Source organism: Rosa rugosa, chromosome 6, assembly GCF_958449725.1.
Source record: "Rosa rugosa chromosome 6, drRosRugo1.1, whole genome shotgun sequence".
NCBI lineage: Eukaryota > Viridiplantae > Streptophyta > Magnoliopsida > Rosales > Rosaceae > Rosa > Rosa rugosa.
Window position 1 is genome coordinate 27,906,071 of NC_084825.1, and position 22,944 is coordinate 27,929,014.

The 22,944-nt window shown below is 38.2% G+C and overlaps 3 protein-coding genes across 3 annotated transcripts; 1 reads left to right on the forward strand and 2 right to left on the reverse strand.

Annotated features, from left to right (window-relative positions):
* Positions 1 to 6,648: 6,648 nt before the first annotated feature.
* Positions 6,649 to 13,116, reverse strand: LOC133713491 (metacaspase-1-like). The gene is made up of 5 exons (XM_062139530.1): positions 12,536 to 13,116; positions 9,403 to 9,733; positions 9,169 to 9,289; positions 8,834 to 9,076; positions 6,649 to 6,832 (listed from the first exon to the last, which is right to left on the reverse strand). Exons 1-5 carry the CDS (start codon positions 13,020 to 13,022, stop codon positions 6,773 to 6,775), a joined length of 1,242 nt encoding a protein of 413 aa, XP_061995514.1. The 5' UTR covers positions 13,023 to 13,116; the 3' UTR covers positions 6,649 to 6,772.
* A 3,628-nt stretch (positions 13,117 to 16,744) lies between these two features.
* LOC133715576 (large ribosomal subunit protein eL43) lies at positions 16,745 to 18,699 on the forward strand. Its single transcript, XM_062142113.1, has 5 exons — positions 16,745 to 16,851; positions 17,492 to 17,531; positions 18,064 to 18,152; positions 18,281 to 18,363; positions 18,452 to 18,699. Exons 1-5 carry the CDS (start codon positions 16,849 to 16,851, stop codon positions 18,513 to 18,515), a joined length of 279 nt encoding a protein of 92 aa, XP_061998097.1. The 5' UTR covers positions 16,745 to 16,848; the 3' UTR covers positions 18,516 to 18,699.
* Positions 18,700 to 19,106: 407 nt separating this feature from the next.
* LOC133715816 (uncharacterized) lies at positions 19,107 to 22,500 on the reverse strand. Its single transcript, XM_062142480.1, has 3 exons — positions 21,199 to 22,500; positions 20,213 to 20,474; positions 19,107 to 19,681 (listed from the first exon to the last, which is right to left on the reverse strand). Exons 1-3 carry the CDS (start codon positions 22,176 to 22,178, stop codon positions 19,502 to 19,504), a joined length of 1,422 nt encoding a protein of 473 aa, XP_061998464.1. The 5' UTR covers positions 22,179 to 22,500; the 3' UTR covers positions 19,107 to 19,501.
* Positions 22,501 to 22,944: the final 444 nt, after the last annotated feature.

Genomic DNA, 22,944 nt, shown 5'->3' on the forward strand with positions numbered 1-22,944 from the left:
GTCCTTAGGATTTTTGTATCCTTAATCTTCATTTCGAAAACCCTAGCTTAGCCCCATTACAACCTGTTTCAAGTCCTTACTTGATCCTTGAGATGGGCAGCATTTGGTTAGTGGAGTCAGGTACAAAGTCAAGCTTATGGTTTAGGTCCATTTGTGCACTTAGTCATTTCTTGAGGTTTTTAAAAATTCTTCACAAAATGCTTTTATTGATGAAATATGCAAGCTGTTTGTTGCCTCAAAATATTTTCTCTCACATATAATTGAGTGATTATAAGCTTTTAAGCATTGCCTTGATCTAAGAGAAGAAAGAGTGGATATACCTTGTGAGGATATGAATCATACTTATCTGAAACATGCTGAGCTCCACCCCATCACCATTGTTACAACCAAGTCCTACTTGTGTATGTGTGGATTATGTGTTTTAATTAACTCTCGAATGCCTAAACATTGATTCTTGGTTGAGTGTTAATCTTGATATTGTGAAAGTAAGAGATTTCTGAGACAAAATGTTGAAGGGCAATAAAGTCTTTGTATGTCATAACGTTTGACTCTTTCTTTCTTTAAAATTTCATTGAGTCTTAGTTGTGTCTGTGTTTTGATTTTGCTAAGGGACTAGCAAAAGCTAAGTGTGGGGGAATTTGATAGGAGCATTTTAATGTGGTATTTTAATAGTTAATTCCTCATATTTTGCTTCGTTAATTCTTTAACGAATCGTTTTTTAACTCAATTTCTATTTTTTAGGTACATTGGAGTAGATGATGATGAAATAAGTGTTAGGTCCATAAAATGATGGAGAAAAATGGAAATGCACTAAAAATGTCAACTTTACACATTTTCCTACTCCGGCTAGGAGAAACCAAGCCAAGCAAGGAAGAAGGAGCGACCACCTGACCAAATGAACTTCAAATGAGCTGAAATCTTCCAGATCCATTCTAGACATCCTAATAAACATTTCTTATGAAGAGTGCAAGAGCCAAATTGTAATAACCTCTTTTTCTATATGGCACTATGGATGGTAGTGGAGTTTTCTTTTAATTAAAATGTACAAACCGTGTTTTGAGCAACAAGGGAAAAGCAATACTTCTGCTTTATTTCTTTCATATAGTATGAATTTAGTGGAAGGTGGTAGGCAACAGTGCAACACAGCAAAAATCTCTCTCTCTCTCTCTCTCTCTCTCTCTCTCTCTCTCTCGGCCGAACCGAACCAAAAACAGAGCAAATCATCATCAACTCACCTCTCCCACCTCAAGGCACCAGACCACATCCCACGCCTTCGCCTCGTCCTTCTGTAGCCGCCAGTGTCAGCCTTGCACCACAACACGGCCGACAGCGGCGGCGGAGGACACGGTTCCGTTTTGAGCTCGTTTTGGTTCAATCTCGATATCTTGAGCTACAGGCCACCAATTCTTTTGATTTTTGGCTCATTGGACTCGCCTCCACGTTCTGAACAACCACCAAGAAGGACCGGACCTGGGTAGAACGATTTCACGTTCGTCGGAGCTCGCCTCAGTTTAAATCGAAAATCACCTTTTGATCCGAATATCTCGAGTTACAGACCACCATTCTTTATGATTCTTGGCTTGAAGAACTCGCCTTGAGTTTCTGAACAAATCTCCAGAAGGAATCGAAGCGTTTCATTGAAGTTTTTACGTCGAAACTCAAGCTCGCCGGATTCTGGAATTTTTCCGACCACCGAAGCTTTCGATCGGTATATCTCGAGCTACAGACCCTATTTTTCTGTGATTCTTGAACCAGTGAGTTCGCCTTGAGTTTCTTAACAACTCTCCAGAAGGGATCGAAGCCTGAAATTGAAGTTTTGATGTCGAAATCAAGCCTTGACGGATTCTGCAAATTTTCGCCGGATTCTGGAAATTTTCCGGCCACCTCAACTGTTCTAGGTGATTGATGGATCGATTTGGCGGACAATTTGTGAAATTGTTGTTGAGTTGTTAAGAAGACGCAGCTGGATTAGAGGTGAGTAAAATCGCACATGGTTCATTCACGAATTGAAATTAGTGATTTATATTGAATTATAAAGGTGTGGAAATTGTTTTAAGAAAATAAAGATTTGTTTTGAAATAATATGAACTTGATCGACTACGGTTCATAGGGCTACTGCTCACAGGTAAGGAAAATGAATTTTAAGTATAAAAATGAATTTCTTGTTTTTATTGCATGTGAACTATAGATGGTATTAGTAGTCACTCTTGTGTAGGTGATTACGTATATATATATTTACGTGAAATATATATTGAAAGTTATGACATTGTGTGATGTATTGAGTTGTTCGTGATAAAGAGTAGTTGAGTAAAGTGCGATAGTTGAAAATGTGTAGACGAATTATATGTTGGTGTCAAGTGTTCTCATCGTGTGTCGATGATGGTGCCAAGTATTCTCATCGTGTGTCGATGATTGTGGCAAGTGTTCTCATCGTGTGTCGATGAAAGTGCCAAGTATTCTCATCGTGTGTCGATGAAAGTGCCAAGTATTCTCATCGTGTGTCGATGATTGTGGCAAGTGTTCTCATAGTGTGTCGATGAAAGTGGCAAGTATTTTCATCGTGTGTCGATGATTGTGGCAAGTGTTTTCATTGTGTGTCGATGATAGTGGCAGGTGTCTTCATCGTGTGTCGATGATTATGACAAGTATTATCGTAAGATTAAACCTTGGCCAAGGTGACAGGTTACGATTCAGTTATAACCTCAAGTATGTCTGCCATCATACTGTTTGAGGGATAACCTCAAGTTTTTATGTGTCTTTGAGTATGACATGCTGCGTGGAGGGGATATTATAACTATCATATACCCTTGAGTATATATTGGAAAGGGAAAGTTTAGTTGTTTTGGGTGGTCATGGTAAGATGTGAGTTGATTGATGCTTGAAGTGACGTTGTGCACTTCAATTTTTATGCTAAGAATTACTTAAATTGATTTGTTCTTAAAAGTCGTGCAATTCCTTGTTTACTCATACGGGCTGTCAAAAGCTTACCGGGTTTGTGTTGTTGCAATCCCGGTACACTATTCAAATTGTGTAGCGGGTAATCCTACAGGTCAAGAGAATCAAGACGGAGATCGAGCTGCGTAGAATAGCTGCAATTGTGTCAATCTGAATTACTTTGTGAGCCTATGAGGTGTGTTATGCTCATTTAGAGCTTTACAATATTGCTTGTGAGAGTGAATTGTAATAATGAACTCGAGGTTTCAAGATTTGGAGTTTGTGTATCGTGTGGTGAGGTTGTTTTGAGAAAAAAATTCAGAACGTTTATTTAATTAAGTGGTTTAATTCATGTTTCGGATTTGAATTTATTATTCAAAATTCGGGGCGTGACACAAATAGAAGTGGAAGGCCTTCAAACAGTCAACCCAATTTTCTGCAGAAGCAAAACTGGAAAACTGGACCTGTAAGGAGTCCAGCAGCGATTTCGGCCCAATGGCATGGAAATAAATTCTGAAAATTTGATAAAATGATCTAAACTCATGATGGATCATTTCATATGAAGAAGTCACAGGCAAAATCTGAAGTCTTGGTGGAGAATTAATTGAAGGAAAAATGAGCAAAAAGTGACTCAAACCTAATAAATTCCAGTAAGTGTTTAAGTATTCAAACCTAACAAATTCCATTAGTGTTTAAATATTCAAACCTAACAAATTCCATTAATGTTTAAATGCACAAACCTAACCCATCATCATTTGTTTAAGGCCAAATAGTTTTGCTTGGTAGCCTATAAATAGAGGCTACAACAAAGAAGAAAAACACATTCCTTCATCCATTTCATCTTCTTTGTCTCTCCATTTCCTCTCCATTTTCTCTCCACTTTCCTTTAAACATTCCTTCATCCATTCCATCTTCTTTGTCTCTCCATTTCCTTTCCATTTTCCTCTCCATCCTCTAGTTTCAAGTTTCTGCATTTTCAAGCAAGGAGAAGAAGAAGTCATGAAGCCTCCTAGCCGTCATCATCCACCTTGTGCCGTGATAGTGAAGTCTTGCTTTCAAAATTCAAGATCAACGTCTCAAGCTCTTCATCATCCACTCCCTTCACGGTGTAATTCTATCTTTTTCTTTGTAACTTCTTTTGGTTTTCTTTGTTTAGATTTGTAGAACTATGAATTGTAGTTAACAATAATGTTTAGGGCAAAGTTTAAGCCCAATTTCTATGTTTAAATAAAGATTTCAAATTCCATAATTGTGATTCTAAGTTGCTTATGTGAGTTTGTTCGATTGAATTTGCTTGACAGAAAACTTTTATATGTTTATCTTATTTGGGTCGACACTTATAGGATTTGCATATAATTGGTGCTAGATTTTGGTAAACGATTCACCTAATAGTTTTGTGAACCTAAATCACAAGTAGTAAAGGCTTTGGACAAAGGTCGAATTCAATTGAAGAGGATTGCAAATAGGTGAACTTATTCATAACTAGGTTGTGCACTTAAGTTGATAACATTTCTCTATGCTTCTTGCATTGAACATGTTTTGATTAGCTAGCTTTCTAGACTTTGATTGCATGTTTAATAGGATTGATCTAGGTGCTTTCATTTGGATTAATTAGTTAAGGAAAGTAAAATATGGGAAATCATTTGCTTCGAATGTTTCACATGATCAACTTCGATCTTTCTCATGACTTGGATGATCAATGATAGGGTTTGAATCTAATTTTATTACATGGAATTGGTTTTGATCTTTGTTTCTTACGTTCCATTCTTGTATATGTGTTTTTAGATTTTCTTTATTTTATTTATTTTAATTTTCGATTTTAAAAATCCTAATCCCCTCTTTTTACATTAACTTGTATATATTCTTTGTTTTATTTTTGTACATAATACTTTTTACTTTATTATTTTAATTCTTTATTTGTTTTTGCAATTACAGATGTACCCTCAATCGCCGGCTAGAATGATCCATACTTATTCTATACTAACAACTACATTTTGCAGGGTTAAATTGCGCGCTTGCTTTTAGCGTATCACATAGCAACTTATTACAAATTGAAAACCTAATCAAAAATGGATTTCTTATATATTGAAAACCAACATTTCCATCAATAGAGAAATAATAAATAAATAAAATGTAATTAAAATAAATTCGGTGTGGATCGGTTTAAATGGGGCGGTTTATGTCCCGAAACCGCAACAGAACCGCTTTTATACAGTTCGGTGCTGTGTGATCATAAAACAAAACCGTTTTAGTTCTGTGCGGTTACCAAACCGTTTTTTCGGTGCAGTTCGGGTCGATAACCGCATTTTCGGTACAAAATGCCCACCCCTAAAAAAAACTGCGTGTTCGAGCCATTTGAACTTGTCACAATATTTTATGAAACTTTATTTAAATGAAAATTTTTTTTTATCAAATAAACAATTCATATACAATAACTGGTCTTTTTTTTTTTAATTTCAAACAAAAAAAATGCTTAGCCCACCATACCCTTACATATGCTAGTGAGAATCGGACTCATGACCTTTACAATGTTAGAATTATAATTTACCAATAGGTCACAGCTCACCGGCACAACAAGTAGTCTATTGTGACTTGAACTCACTACCTCTCACTTATAAAGGGGAAACTTATGGTACAGGGAAAATTGAAAACTTTTTTGGTCTACATGGAAAATGAAAATGAAAAAAGAAAAAAGTTAATAGTATAATAATGTGAGTTGGTACAGATTATAGAATGAGTCTACCTTGGGAACACGCCTCAAGTGCCCTCTTTCCTGGGTTTATAGGGCTTTAATTCTAGGCAATTGCTTTAATCCCCTTCCATCTAATTCCCTGGTTCAATTAGATATGTCGCTGTCAAGACTAATGGCCGGCCAAGAGTCGTTTCTTTATGGAAAGTATTTGTCCATTGAAGATGGGTCGGATCAACTCAATAAGCATTTTCTGCTTCATTCTGTTCATCGAACTTAAATACAAAATCATTTGTACCCCGAAATTTTTATAGGATCATATGTGCTCTTGTACACTCTAATTTAATCAATCGTAACCAATCAATCGTAGCCGACTCTCATCTAATCCATCAATTTCTTCACAAAATTGTTGACGTGACGAGCTCACTAAAACCAATACCACATGATCAAGTAGAAAAGATTGACGAGCAGTTTATATTTTTAGGATCAAGTAGACATATTCAAAACTCAATATAATCTAAAGTTCCCAAAGCGATGTGAAACCACATCGATAATCTAGACTACCGGTTCATTGAGGCATTGAACTGAAAAGACTCAATAGAGAGACATGAAACATGAGCAAATCTCGGTAAATTGATCATTGGACTTGGCCCAACTCGAGAATGAAAGTGTGAAAATGAGTTCAAACTCACTTCAAAGAATCATTCATTTGTAAGTAAACATACTATAATTTTTGTTTTCATGGATTTTCAAGCATTCAAGCTCTTCTTGTATGTTCCCCATCAGCTACTCTATCATTTTGTTAAGACAAGAAAAGTAACAAGTAAACAATGTACTTCACATTCAAGCTCTTCTTTGTATGTTCCCCGTCAGCTACTCTATCATTTTGTTAAGACAAGAAAAGTAACAAGTAAACAAGGTACTTCACAATTTCATATACTGGGGATTTCTGATGCATATCCTGTTTCAACAAAAACATCTTAGGAACAAAAGACGACTATACCAAATGTAAGGAGCAGTACAAACAAGGGTATCCTATCAATAGGATACATTAAAGAATGTAAAATATATTTTTTACCCATCAAGTTGTTTCACAAATATCTATGAGACTAAAATACATGAAGTGTTGATATGAGTAGACAGAAAAGATCATAGGGCGAAAGGTTTCGTGTACACATCGAACGGCTCACAGGAAGTTAATTGAGGCTCCTGTAACAAGCAAAACAAAACGGCACATCAATGACAATAAATTGCAATATTAAGTTAAAATAAATATATGAGAACTTAATTTAACCTGATGCTTATAAACTAATAAGACTTAGGGAAAATGCTCATTTACCCAATTTTAGCTTAAAATGTGCCCACTTGCCCGACTAAGAGTTTTTAAACCCCATTTACCCAAAACACTCTAAGGGATTATTTCCCCTTTACCCAATTAATTCTTTTTATTAATTTTTGGGACTTTTTTGCCCTCTCCTTCAATCTCTCTACTCTCAGTTTCTCTCTCTCTCTCTCTCTCCCCCTCACCGATTTCTCTCTCCTCCCCCCTCACCGATTTCTCTATCTCTCTCTCTCTCTCCAGAAGACGTCGGATCTCTCTCTCCCTCCCTCCATCCCTCCGGCAGGTCGCCCACGACGCCTGCTCTAGCCATCGCCGCGCCGAAACTCGTCGTCGTGCTCTCCGCTGCCAGGCTCGACGCCAAGCCGACGGTCCTCGTCGCTGAGAAGCTCGGCGAGGCCGGGGTTGACCTTCTGAAGGAATCGACGACGGACTGAAAATGGCTATCTGCTATTGTGCAGTCATAACCATAAAAGTTGTAACATTAGTGCCCCCCAGTAGACTTTGTATTGGGGGCCAATGATGACTGCTTTATTTATTGACGGACTGAAAACTGCTATTCCAAAGTAAATGTAGTGTTAAATTGCAGTAGTTGATAAATGAAAAAAATTGTGTTGTTTGTGTCAGTCTAGTGGGGGGCAGTAGACAGAATATTGACCCTCATAATGTGGGTTTTTAGACATTATCTGTTGTTTTGAGTGTGAATAACTTGTATAATCTGCGAAACATAGGAAGCGGTGTAATGTTTGATGATCTATTGGGGGGCAGTAGACACATTAGTGCCACCCAATAATGTCTTTCTTAGGAGACAGTAATCATCTCTTGTTGATTTGTTTGTGATAAAGTGTAATACACTGTGAATCCTTGAAACTGGTGCAAGTTTTAATGGTTTAGTGGGGGGCAGTAGACACATTACTGCCCCCAAATAATGTCTTCATACGAAGTCAGAACCCTTCACTTAACTGGTGCAAGTTTTAATGGTTTAGTGGGAGGCAGTAGACACATTACTGCCCCCAAATAATGTCTTCATACGAAGTCAGAACCCTTCACAAAACTGGGGCAAGTTTTAATGGTTTAGTGGGGGGCAGTAATAATGGTTTAGTGGGGGGCAGTAGACACATTACTGCCCCCAAATAATGTCTTTGTGTTAAGTTTAGGGTTTAGGGGCAGCGTTAGGGGCAGTAGACACATTGCCGATGAACTGCGACGAGGACGTTGGAGTGGCTGGATCGCCGATCAATCGAACGGCGACGAGAACGTTGGATCGCCGACTGGAGCTTCATCGTCGTGTTCAGATTTGGACTGCATCTCCGGCGCGGCGATCAGAGAGAGAGAGACAGACCGGAGGTGGAGATCATGGGGAGGAGAGAGAGAGAGAGAGAGAGAGAGAGAGAGAGAGAGAGAGAGAGAGAGAGAGAGAGAGAGAGAGAGAGAGAGAGAGAGAGAGAGAGAGAGAGAGAGAGAGAGTGGAGGTGGAGATCGGGGGGAGAGAGAGAGAGTTTGGGAAGGAGAGAGAGACTGTTAAGAGATGGATGGGTTTTAATTTAATTAACAGGGGCTAAAATGTCAATAGATGTAAGATTGGGTAAATGGGGTTAAAAAACTCTTGGTGGAGTAAGTGGGCATTTTTTGGGCTAAAAATGGGTAACTGGTCACAGCCCCCTTATTTGCAGGAGAGTATGTAATGGCAGCGGAATGGTATGTAATGGTTTATTCTGGCTTTTGATGAATATATATTCGCCCTACTAGCTCGATTATCAAAAAAAAAAAAATAACCTTGTTTTCATACAGAAAGCCTATAGTGATATAACAACGACTATCATTGAACTTTCAATACCAATACAAAGAATGTCGTGCAAGCCAATATATACCTGTCTTAGCCCACCACCACCAACACTTCCGCCTGTTAGAAGCATGCTGACAAGCGATGTAACAGCACCTCCACTACCACCAAGCAGAGAAGCAACAGCACTACCACCACCACCAGAGCCCGTACTTCGAATGGTATTACGCATAGAATTGAGTATGATTCCATATGTGGCTGCCTGTCCACGCTCGATTGCTTGGATGAAGCAGAAAGTCATGGCACTGGTTGATGTGATCTTGGATAGAGCCTTTACCCCAAAAAGCATCAATCAGATGTTGTGGAAATTAAATCTATAAACATTACTGAACTCGAGACATTTTTTTTCCTTGTCAAACTTACTGATATATCAGCAGAGGTTTGATCGTCATCACAACCACTGATAGATATAACTTCTCCACCACTAGTTCCCTTCCATATGCCTGATCTAGGGCGATGATCCTCCCATACATATTTTCCACCCCTAAATCAACAAGGGATATCCACATATACAAATCTTATTTTAGAAGAGGGACTATAGGTAAACATGGTGAAAGAGAAGCAAGACATGCATAACTTCATATTACACCCACTAACCTGTCCATTCTGCAAAGGAATGGCAAATCCAGTACAGTGCCACTATGACCAGAGTCTATAATTGCATGAAGCTTGACCCCATGTGGAATAGGCCTAACAATTGTTGCATTTATCTCATCATCGACAATCATACCCTGGGTTTCAAAGTCAAGGGGACAAAGGGTTTCATCATATCCATCAACTTCATCACCATGATAATTCCTCTGCCGTGAACCATGACCAGAGTAGTGAAACACAAGGGAGTCACCTGGTTGGCATCCTTGTACAAGCCAATGTAATGCCATTCTAATGTTGTATCTATTTGGAATCTTAGCTGGCTGAGTTTCTTCTTCTGCAGTACAAAATATGTAAAGAATTAACAATATACATGTTAAAAAATACGAATACAAAATACAATTTGCTAATGTTGTAGTATAATGTATAATGTATGATGACTATATCATGTAATAGGTACTTGAGTGTATAAACATAGTACTTGAGTGTATAAACATAGGTATGAAGACTTGTGTGGCATAAAGCTTGTAAAGAGATAACAAGCATGGCAAATATCATCATTGAAGCTAGGGGTGGGCGCGGTGCGGTTCGGTTTGGTTTGAGGCCCAAACCGCAACCAAACCGCTTTTTTCGGTTGGCCTATATATCAAACCGCAACCGCATTACAAAAGGGCTGAACCGATTATTTCGGTTACATCATTTTTCGGTGCGGTGCGGGTCGGTTTATGTTTGGAGCGATTTATTAATTTCAACTAGGAAGAGAGGGCCAAAATCAGGCTTATTTTTACCTAACAATTTCAATAAGGCATAAATAAATTTTGAATGCATTTAGAGTCCACACAAATCGGCAATGTCACCCAAATATAAAGCAACTTGCAGAAAGACCATAGCAACTTATTATATATATATATATATATATCAATGATCAAGCAAACATAGCAACTTATTACAAACTGAAAACCTAATCAAAAATGGATTTCTTATATATTGAAAACCAACATTTCCATCAATAGAGAAATAATAAATAAATAAAATGTAATTAAAATAAATTTGGTGTGGGTCGGTTTAAATCGGGCGGTTATGACCCGAAACCGCAACCGAACCGCTTTTATACGGTTCGATGCGGTGTGATCATAAAACGTCACCGTTTTAGTTCGGTGCGGTTGTCGAACCGTTTTTTTCGGTGCGGTTCGGGTCAGTAACCGCATTTTCGGTGCAAAATGCCCACCCCTAATTGAAGCAGCCATGAGCTGTTGTTTGAGGATGAGCTTAGTTATCATTTTGAGTTTCTCTTATGGTGCGTTTGGATGAGAAAATTATGAAATCCGTAGGAATTTATAAATAATGGAATCTTTAACTCCATCAATCTAAAATTCCATTAATTGCAATTTCTATTGTTTGGTTGTATCTATTTAGGATTTGAAATGTGTAATAAATTAAGAAAGTTTAAAATAAATAAATAAATAAAATAGAAAAAAACCTTGTTTTGGAAATGAAAATTGAATATTGCAAAGGAATTCGTAAATGACACCTATTTTGGTGGAAATTGAAGTGGGGAATTTAAACAATGAATTCCTTCGTTTTTTCCACAGAGAAATTTAAAATTTCCAATCTGATAATGTCAAACGAGAGAATTAGCTTGTAGGAATTATGAAATCCTCACTTTCAATTAAATTCCATCATTTTTTCCCTCATCCAAACACACTCTTAGAGCATTCACACTAGCTTTGTATTCCTATAAATACCCTCTTATGTGAGGAGAATAATACACACATTACAACATCAAATCTCTGCCTCTAAACTCTCTCTCTCTCTCTCTGTGTCAATTTATGTTTGTTCTTAAACACTAAAGGCTATTTACTTTTGCTTCGTATTTGCCAAATGATTTGCATCAAGACAAATTTGCAAGCATTTGCTTTGAGATGGATATATAATTTTTCTGTGTCATTTGGTTACTAGAAAAGGATAATTTCATACTAGAAGGGGAAAGGTTATTAAGAAGCTTCTCTGTTTCCAGGTGAAGGCATATTTTGAAAGAAATGACACAACAGAAGATAGCCCTTTTTTGTCAACTCCTGATGATGACAGACTGAAGAACAAGACAAAATTAATTATCGTGATTAAAGTAATTGCAACTATAAACGACAATAACCAAGGGTGCAATATCATCCTGAAACTGAAACTCTGAAAGTACTGAAGCTGCGTGCCTACTAGCTAGTCTTGACTTAAACTAGGCCAGCTTTAGTTTTTTTCTATTAGTTACCTTGCAGGAGAGCATTAAGCCAAATATAATTTGTTGCAATAGTACGCAACGCTTAACGATTCCCCTTGTCTTGTTCATGAAATGACTATTGCCCTCACAAGGGAGTAGAAGTTCAACATAACAGAACAAAAATGGAATTAAGAAGTCAGGCAGTCCCCAGACCCAGATACAACTACTCCACTAAAAAAAAAAAAAAAAAAAAAAAAAGAGTACTGACCCCTGCTGCCCTGCAGTTTCAATGGAATTTAATATGTCTTGCCAATAAAGTTTCTAGATCCACCCGACCACCCTTGACTGTAAGGTTCCTATGAGTCCAAACAGCATAAAGAAAACCCCCATTTGCGATCTAATCAACAAGCAAAATATATCACCACCAACAAAATTTTCATATGCCACACCGTCTGTCAGGCTAATCATTGGTAACTAACTCGTTCATCTAACAAGCTGGAAGATATAACTGTTAAACTTCCATCACCTGATGTATTTTAATTTTCCTCAAAGACGACATAAAAGTATAAAATGATGGTTGAATCAAGCCATCATGAGTTCATGACCTGTAGTCAGCTTTGGTAATTAGCTTACCATGCCAAATATGATGAAAATCACCCAAAAATTCATCACACTCCTACTCTTATCTTCTCCGATAACTAACCGATTAGCCTTCCTACATACAACATTTATATCCAACTGCAATATTTCTCATCTAAACTTTCTCCTCATAAAAACTACCCCAAATGCTTCAAACAGCTCCATTTCTCAAAAGTCTCAACCTTATATGGTCTAAAGACTCCAATGCAATATAACACTTATATATAAAACTTGAATATAATAATTATATATAACAAGCCATATGCAACATGATCCATAGTTCCATACCAGTGAGCATGAGAATGGAATCATCTGGAAACTTGAACTTGTTGATGAGGAGATACCGCATGCATTTGGCGTCATTGATGCAACCCTTGAGCTCATGCCTCGAGTATTTATACGATATCCCGCAGATCACAGCCTTCTTCCGGCCGTGCACGTTCGGCGGAGGTCCCGGCGGCGCGTGGTTGTAGGGCGAGGGAGGGAGAGTGTTGCCAACAGAAAAACTTCCATTATGGTCCCCAGTGTTCCCACTAACTTTATTACCAGAAACAATAGTGCAACCTGAAAATAAGACGTCGACGACATAGTAGGCTACAGCACTATGGAGGGAGCGGGTGGAGCCGGGAGAGGCGACGCGGGTACTGGCATAGCAGCTGCCGCAGCGGACGGATGTGCCGACGAGGTATATCGGATTCACAGAAGGCAGCTGGATTTGGGTCTGGCAATAGCAACAGTCGACCACCAGTTGTCGTTGGCCTCCATAAATGCTCATTTGGAATCTGGAGGATAAGTGGATGCATGAGTCGAAGGGGAGTGAATATTTGATTAAAGGTTTGAGACCAACAGAGAAAGGTGGATGCTGGGGACCTGAACTGGTGTATGTGGTGCTGGGAATCAAATTCTTCCATATAATGAAGTATCAAATTCATTTTGATAATGAAACTGACAACAACTGCGATTCGGGGTTTATCTGTATTGCGGACCTTTGAATATTGACCATTGGATTACTCAAAGGTTGTCCAAAATAGTTGGATCTTGTGAGATTCTTTATACACTGATCAAGCTCCATTACAAGGCATAAAAATGATAGAATATATTCAGTGAAGTTGTTTTGTATATGTTAATTTGTTTCAATGTTTTTTTTTTTTTTTGAGAAGTTATTGGGAGTAGCAAAGCCTAATTTGATCGCTTTGTGCTAAGAATTAAGAGCGGTAAGAGCATCTCCAACGGGTTAGTCAAAAAGCTTGTGTCAAATTCGAATTTGAAGGATGACGTGTCGTAGTCATTTTTGACAAATTTTTAGTCCAATAGAGTAGTTATATTTAAATATTATTTTTTGAAATTTTTTATAACAAAAAGAAAATTATTTTTTTCTCTTTCTTCATTATCTCTTCGATCTGATCTTCTTTCTGTTTCTTTTTTCTTCGATCTGATCTTCTTTCTTCTTCTTCATTCTGTTTCTTTTTTCTTCTTTGATGGGCAACAAGCCAACAATTGCATGAGATAACTTTTCAATCCCAAAGCACCCAAACAAATCTTATTCCATCTACCCAAAGCACCCAAATAAGATCGAGTCTCACCCATCTACCCATTCATAATTGGAAAACCATTCATTCTTCTTCTTCGGGGTTTAGTCTCCTTCTTGCTTCTGGGTCCAATCCCAAACTTCAGGGTTAAAAGTCGACGACGCTCGGTGCCATAGCTAGCTGGAGCCTCCTCTATGTTTCTTCATCTGTTGTGGATCTGAAATTGGGCGGCAACAGCCACCCTTCCAAGGTCGGTCTCTCCTTCGCAAAGCTTGGAATCAAAACCCCTTTGAAGGACTACGTCCAAGTCGACACCGGCCGATGTTATTGTGGGTCAATTGCCTGAGAAGATGAGAAGATGCAGAACTGGAGAAGGAAAGAGAAAGAAGTTTTGTGGGGAAAGAAGCGAGAGAGAGAGAGAGAGAGAGAGAGAGAGAGAGAGAGAGAGAGAGAGAGAGAGAGAGAGAGAGAGAGAGAGAGAGAGAGAGAGAGAGAGAGGAGAGAGAAATAATGATTAAAAACAAAAGACAGATTGAGTGTGTTCTGTCAAATTTGACAGCCCAACTCCATATGTCATTTACACAACAGTAAAATAAATTTCGAGCATTTACTCTTAATTATAAAAATGAATTTCTCGATTTTTGGTGCGTTTGAACTAGAGTTGGTATTAGTAGGCATCCTTGAGTGGATGACTACGTATATATATTTACGTGGAATATACATTTGAATGGTGTGGTATTGGATGAAGAAATGATTGAGAATTGATTGAATTGTTATTTCGAGCATTAACTCTTACGAGAATACAATTTATCATGAAGTTGTTTGATTTTATTGTGCTGAAGAGTATTTTGAGATGAGTGAAATATTTTGAGTCACGTGGACTTTTAAATGTTTGGTTTGAGGATCTTTTATCACATTGGTGATCGAGGCAATTATATTGTATGCTCACACCTTGGCCGAGGTGACATGCTACGATTCAGTTAAAGCTCTAGTATGTCTGCCAATGCACTGCTTGGGGGGGATAACTTTTAGTTATCGTGCTCTTAAGTGCAATATACTGCTTGGGGAATAATTTGTGTTATCGTGCTCATGAGTATATATTTATAAAAGAAAGTTTCAGTTGTCCTTTCTTTGGTCGCCCATATGGGACTTTGATTTCGAATGAATTGTGGAGTTGACGTTGAATGCTTTAATTTAATTTTGTGTTGTGTTGAGAAATGATTAAGCAGAGGTTGTTGTATTATTTTGTTTTGAGTTTACTCATACAAGCTTCAAAAGCTTACCAGAGTTTGTTGTTTGCAATCCCGATGCACTATTCCATGGTGTAGGGGTTAATCCTGCATGTCAGGACGTTCAGGGTGGAGATTGAGTTGTGTAGTGCAGCAGTATTAGGTTCATACCTATTTGTTTTTATATTGAAGTTCATGTATGCTCTTGTGATCCTTACATTTAGATTTGGTTGTTTGGTGATGTAATAATTGACTTATGGGATTGAGTTGAATTGTGATTTGGATTTCAGTTTGTTGTTGAGTGATTTATTCGAAAAACCTCTGAGCAATTAAATGGATTAGTTAAATTTTCATGTTTTGAATTTGAATTTATTTTTTCAAAATTCGGGGCATGACACATTTACTCATTGCCAAAAGAATCTCGAACCATTAAAGTGGATTAGTCAAGTTGTCTCATGATTGCTACTATGGTCAAGCTGTCAATATTGATAAATCTATATAAAAAAATGTTTCCATTTTGATCAATAGTTTGTTTTTATGTATGTGTGGACAAATTACTATATGACCATTATACATCATATATAGCAGTACTGTGCTTGTTTGTAGCATTTACTTTCGCTCATGCACAGGGACGTAGCCAGGAATTGAAAATAGGTTAGGCTAATTTTAGTTAGAGACGGATCTAAGATGTCAAGTTCGGATGGGCTAGAACAATAACCTTTTTTTTTTCCTACTAAAAGCATATAAATTTTAAAAAATGATTGAGTTTATTTTTAATATCTATGTGATATACATTTTATCCATTAACAATAATTGTAACAACTGTAAATAAACGAATTTAGAGAATTATTACTCAATCATATCATGAAAAAGAATAGATGAAGGTAGAAATATTTTGATGTATAATTAGTAAAAAAGAATAGACCCAAAAAAGAAAAAAAATGAAAATTAGTAAAAGAAGAAAGAAAGAAAGAAAAAAAAAAAAAAACCTATTCTATTGGTGATTGAACGAATGACTTGATTTATATTAACCCAAAGCTTTAACCAACTGGTCTATGAGAAAATCATGTAGGTATGGTACATTTCATGATATATAAAATATTTTTGAAAAAAAATTGAGTTGGGCTGTAGCCAGATGTAGCATTGTACGCGTCTATGTCCCTCATGCATATAAGTAAATAAGATGCATTTTGGAGAGAAACATGCTCTTTGATTGATAATCTTGAAATTATTATATTACAAAAGAATTGCGTCTTCGAGCCATTTGAACATGTCACAACATTTTATAAAACTTCCAAGATAGATGGAAAACTTTTTTGATCTACATAGAAAATGAAAAAAAAAATTATTGTCTAGATAATGACACAACTGTCATTTGAGTCGTGAACGACGGACGCTGCCACCACTCAATGCAAACCCTAGGTTGTAATAGGTTTTGGTTCTCTCTTAATATATCAAACACGACTAGAACATGCATTACCATTATTGGTTGCTACAAACCCGTCTACCGATCAAGAATTTCAACCCTAGTCGGCTGCTGCGAATATATCTCTCAGTACGAGGACCAAGCCTTAAGTACGCGTTGCCCGAGGAAAATCTTCTCTTCTGTAATGTATTTTTCATCTTTGATTAATTTTTTTTTTTTACCTTATTTGTCATTTTCATATATGGGCCGGTACAAACGACTGAAGTATGGATCCAATCGAAAGGCCCAATGAAACAAAAAGCCCAAACCCAAAAGTTCTGGCGTGGGAAGCCACCATATAAAAGCCAACGAAACGAAGGTCGAAGGATAGACGGAGGTTTCTAGGGTTTTAGCTTCTCCACTTCCAAACCCGAAAAGATGGTACGTTTCCTCTATTGCGTCAAACCTCTTGGTTTGATAAGCTCTTTTCTAGCTTTTTTTCTGGATTACGAATTTCATCGAAATGGATCTGTTTTTCTCCCTTCGGATTTTGATAGCTGTACATTCGAATCTGTATTGTTCAGTTGTCATTTGTTTCTTTCGATTTTTGGGTTCAAAAGGGATTGCAAAAACAAGTATTGGGTTACTGCAAACCTTAAGAAATGGAGCTGTCTGTCCTTTCATGTAGGTTATAAAGGGTTTTAGTTCTTTTCTCAGTTTTATGTAATTTCAGACTAAGTTCAGATCTTGTATAGGGAGTTGAAAAGGGAAATTTGATGTATTGTTATTGTCATTTGAGTGTGTGCTGTATTATTGTTTTCGGTTAGCATATTGAAATTTGTTCTTAGTTTCTGTGATTAGTGCCTTGTCGTTCTATTATTCGGTTTCTTCAAAGACAGTGGAGGTGGACTCCTAGTTTTTGCTGTTGGCGGTTTTTTGTTCTGTGATTATAACATCTCAATCGAACTGAATCCTGGATAGGAGCAGCTTATATCGATGCTGCTATTATTTTTGCTTTTATTTTGCTAAACCGTTGAGATGATCTTGGGTCTAATGCGGTGATTCCTGATATGTTATACAGACAAAGAGAACCAAGAAGGCTGGTATTGTCGGGAAGTATGGTAAGTGCCCACTGGAATTTTCCTGTACTTTTAATTCTATGGGTGAAACATTCAACTTCTGTTTGAATCTAACTAGAATAGTTGAAGTCATGGAACTCTAGTCTTAAGTGGTAATGCTAATTGAGGCTCAGAATAATTGTGAATCACCACATAGAAATCTGAAAAAAAATTAGTGGATAGGTGTTGGAGTGCATTGCTAGATATTATGTAGTGATAGAACCATGCTGCTACAGGTTTTGGTGGAACAATTGTGTAACACCACTTGGCAGTTTGAGGAAAGAAGTGGATGTTGAAGTGTTTTGACTGCTATTTCTAGGGACCACACTTTGATAGAACTGTTGCTACAGGGGAATTGTTATGTTGGGATGGTGTGTCAGTGTCATTAATTGGCCCTTTTAGTTCCTCTGTTTTCTGTTGCTTGATTCTATTTTTTTTTTCTCATGAAGAGTTGAATTCCGTACTCATGATAAGTTTGTATTTAGTATGTTTACGTGGGTTAAAAGTTGGTGGTACTTGTTTTACATCTATTCAGGAACCCGATATGGTGCTAGTCTGAGGAAGCAGATTAAGAAGATGGAGGTCAGTCAGCACAGCAAGTACTTCTGTGAATTTTGCGGCAAGGTATTTAATTCTACTGGTCTTGGTTTTTTGTATGAGGGGTCTGCTTTAGATTCATGCAAACTATGTGAGAAGAGGAAAGAGTAATTAGATTTTCTATATGTAGTCCTAATGAAAGTGACCAATTGCAGTATGCGGTGAAGAGAAAGGCTGTTGGAATCTGGGGTTGCAAAGACTGCGGCAAAGTGAAATCTGGAGGTGCCTACACACTCAAGTAAGTGTTTTACAAATAATTGGCTTTATTTATGCCATTGTCTTTCTATGCTGATGTTATAACCTCCCATTTGGTCATCAAATTGCAGTACTGCAAGTGCCGTGACAGTTAGGAGCACCATCCGAAGGCTCAGGGAGCAGACTGAGAGTTGAAGTTGCAGTGTTATGTTTTTCTTTTAGCCATCTGTCTTTTTCTTTCATGGTGCGATATGTAAAACCTAATCAAGTTTTGATGAATTCTCTTATGTACTTGTATGCGGAGCTGTAGCGTTGATTAAGCATAGTGGGTTTTGAGTAAATGATAATTGCTTCCCTTGAGGTGGTTCTTTGGTTTGAATTTCTATATACAGGCATTGTGAATTTCAATTGCTTAATTGAGGTGGTTATTTGCTCTGACCACCGGTAAATTGGTCGGATTTGTTTCATAGTTTGTTTATTTCTTACATATCATGTTTTTACTAGTATGCATCTGCTTTTATGTGATCTTCCATGGTGCCATATCTGTGCAAGTCAAACCAACTATTTAGGCCTTTATTCTTATACTTGGTTTTATGCTTAAACCTCGCCTAGTGGTTCTGCAAACCCTTCCAAATGGTATTTCTTCAGAAGAGTGGCTTGTCCATTCCATTACTTTAATTTCTGTGTGCTAAGAGTTATAAATTGTTTTGCAACTACAAGACTACAAAACAACTCATTTGCGAGTCGCCAAGAAAGCTTTCATAATTCTGACTGCAAATAGACAAGTGCAGATATTCATTGGTTATTAGATTTCTTTTCACCTTGTTAAATAACTGTCAATTCAGATACAACAGACAGTGGCTGGGTCAAGATTTCACCAGGCACCAGCACTTATATTACATCTATCTCATCTATACAAAACCGGACTAAGATTGCAACCGAAAATTAGTAAAGCGCCCAAATGCTCTCTGGCATTCCCACTGCTCTATGTATACACAACCTAATAAACAATGACAAGTAACTTGCTGATCCTCCAGAGTAGATGAGTTCAAAGAGGCAACATCTTCTCGAGGCAAGACAAAACGCTATGGAACATAAAACTTGACCCCACTTAAAGAAGTCATTTTCGCCCTCCTAACCTCAGAAACTTGCAACAATAAATAAGTTGTCGCCGCGGAGTTTCAGATAACTGGAATTGGAATGTTGTCACTGCTACTATTATGCTGCATTTGTTTTTGGACAGCTTTCACGGCTGCTACTCTAGCTGCATTGGCTGCCCTGTTGGCTGCAATAACAGCCCTGTTAACTCTTTCATCCACCTTGGCCACATCATAGGCTTTCTCCACCACTATTCGTGCTTCCTGATTAGAACAACACAACAAAAACTAATTAAGAACAAATTCTATTAGCTAACAAGTTTTACTATCATGGCTAACAAGTAATACTCGTAAACAGGGAAAATTCATCAAATATCTGCAGATACAAAAATGTGTACTATTAATATCAGTTCCCATTTTATTCAATGTCCCCAAAAGCACACGTATTGTAATAGCTGTGCTAACTACTAACTACAAGTTTTTTTCTAAGTTGCTGCAGCTTGACAAAAAAGAGGTAAAACATTTTTAGAGAAGGACAAGCACAGAAAACAAAGCAAGAAATGTGTTGAGTCTTCACTGATGACTCATATATCTTCAAGGAATCACATGTCAAGGAAGATTTATCCAAGCCAACAACTCCTCTGTAATCCTAGTGTTAAATTTCCAAAGCTACTCCACAGAAGGAAATTCTTAATCTCTTTATGCGTCTTTTAATTGTAAATGCATCTACAACTATTAGTTTCCATAAAAAATAAGTAGAGATCTTGTGGAAAGATTTTATGTAATATTAAGTACCTGAACTGCATTAAGGACTTTGGAATGATTAACAGCAACAGGAGATACAGGAAAACTTGCATTCTGTGTGCTTGGAACATCAAGAATTCCATTTTGCCAGTGACCAGCTTGAGTCTCCCCATTTCTAAACGAGTACATACCGAGGCCTTGCCTTCTACCCTCATGCCAGGCTCCCTCATAACGATGCCCATTTGCAAATTGATAGACCCCGAACCCATGCATTTTGTCCGCAAAATACTCTCCAGCGTAAGTGTCTCCGTTTCTGAATTTAAAGTAACAAGTAACAAATTATCAGAACAGTCTCAAACATTAATACATGGGCGTGTCCTTAGCCACCATACCAAATGATGCAAATAAACAAAACATGCATGGGTGTATATTTGTGTGTGTACTCATTGCAGGGCAAGACAACACAATATTTCAATATAATGAAAGATCAGTATATATCAGTTCAATATCTGTTCACATTTAATCTCATTTCCAACATTAAGTTGACAATCCAAGCACCAAAAGCCCCAACATACTTGCTACTCAGGACAACTTGACTCAAAATATATAAGCGAAAGCAAACTGATATTTGTGATTCATCTTTTGATGCGATGTGACATCAATTTTATTTGTCAAGGCTCTATAGTCCGTGCTAGAGACACTGTTCCTTGTGCAAGACTTACAAGCATAAGAAGCTCCTACATTACGGACAAAACACACAATATACAGAGAAACCAAAACATAAAACGGTAAACAAACACCAGAACCTATTACCACTACACACACAACAGACCCTTGGCAATCAAAAGAATCATAGCTAACGAAATATGAGACGCATGCTTGATGATTCTTGCAAAACCACAAATTTATAATGAACAACCAATAAGCATCACATCAAAATCCATCATTAACAACATTACAATAACACTGAAATAAAATTACCAAAACCATAACAGAAAATCCGAAAACAAGGAATCCCAAAGGCTGCGAAAAATTACCTGAAATGGTAGTGGCCAAGGCCATGCTTGACACCCCACTTGAATTCCCCTACATATCTACTCCCATCCTCACATGTATGAACTCCACACCCATGACTCTGCCCATTAGACCATTCCCCAGCATAAACATCCCCGGTGTAAAACCTATACACCCCGAAACCATGCCTAAGCCCCTGCCTATACTGCCCGCGGTACCGGCTCCCTCTAGCCCAAGTCTCTACACCATATCCATCATACTTCTCATCCACCCAATCCCCCTCATACCTCCCACTCATATAATAGTAATAAACCCCGCTCCCGGAACACTTCCCCTTATGAAACTCACCCTCATACACGTCCCCGTTGCTGTAAACCTGCACCCAACACCCCGAAATCCCTCCCTTCTCCGGCTTCTGCCGCGACCCGATTGACCAGAACACCGGCAGCGGCGGCCTGGACAATGAAGCAGAGGACTTAAGCTTGATCGGAAACGACCTGGCAAGAAAAAGCCGAATAGACGGAAGCCGAGGAAGGGCGAGGTTGAGGGAGAAGAGCAATGCGGAGGAGAAAGCGAAAGCTGAGAGGAAGTCGAGAATGAAGGAATGACTTGGGTGAGAGACGAGGAAGTAGAAGAAGGGGAGGGAGAGGAGCAAGAAGAGGCGGCGGAGGCGGTTGGCGCGGCGGAGGAGGCGGAAGAAGGCGGACTTGGCGGCGAGGGAAGGAGAAAAGAGAGGTGGGTTTTGAGGAGCGGGTTGGAGTTTGTAAAGGGTCGGGGATTTGACTAGAGAGGAGTGAGTTTGGGTCAGAAGGGGACGCTTGTAGGGTATGGTCTGAGGAATCGGGGCGTCATTTAGAGATGGGTAGTGAGCGAAATGGGAGAATTGGTGGGAGATTGAAGCGAGAGATGAAGGTGGTGGGGCGGAGATTATGGTGGGGTTGAAATCGGAAGAGAGGCCGGTGCTTTCTTTTCCGATCTGAGCTTCTGATTTCTTCTGATGCATTACATATGTGAAACAGACCCAACACGTGAAACCGAACGAGGAGGAAGAAGGAGAAACAAAGATTGAGACTTTAAGGTTGGTTTAACTAGCTTGAGATTCTGGGATTGTGGTTTGGTTTGAAATTCTGGTTTTTTTTGTGGCTGGGCGAGTGTTTCTCTCTGGTTTGGGTTTTTTTTGGAGGGTCGGCGATGGAGGAGACGAAAGCGCTGAGTTTATGGCTGGATTGAAAGCGAGAGAGAGAGAGAGAGAGTGTGGAGGAGTGTTATACAATCATGACGATCGTCTTGTCCAATTTTGAAAAATCAGGGAATGGAAGGGAGGTAAGTATCAGACAGAGAGAGGAGCGAGAGAGAGACAGAGGCGGCAGACCCCACAGAAATAACTCGGTGAAAGAGTAAATTTACTTTCTTTTTTTACTTTTTATATTTTTACTTCTAAGAAAGTAAATACGCGTGTTCTGCAAGGTTAACGAAACTATTTTTGGGATTCTAAAATGGGAAATATACAAGAGGGTTCTTATTTTGGGTTTAGGGGAACTGGTGTAGGGTACTGTCTTGTTGACCTTGACGAGTTCATATTTAGGAGAATCGCGTAGGGGTAATTTTTTTGATTTACCGTGTTTATATTTACGAATTATGTTTACGATGAATCACTAGGTTAACGTATGTGATGAGGTGAATGGAAAGTAAGATATGATGGATGTCAATATTGTTTGATAAAGTCTAAAGTTTGTGTTGATGATGTTGAAACTTAAGAGTTAACAATG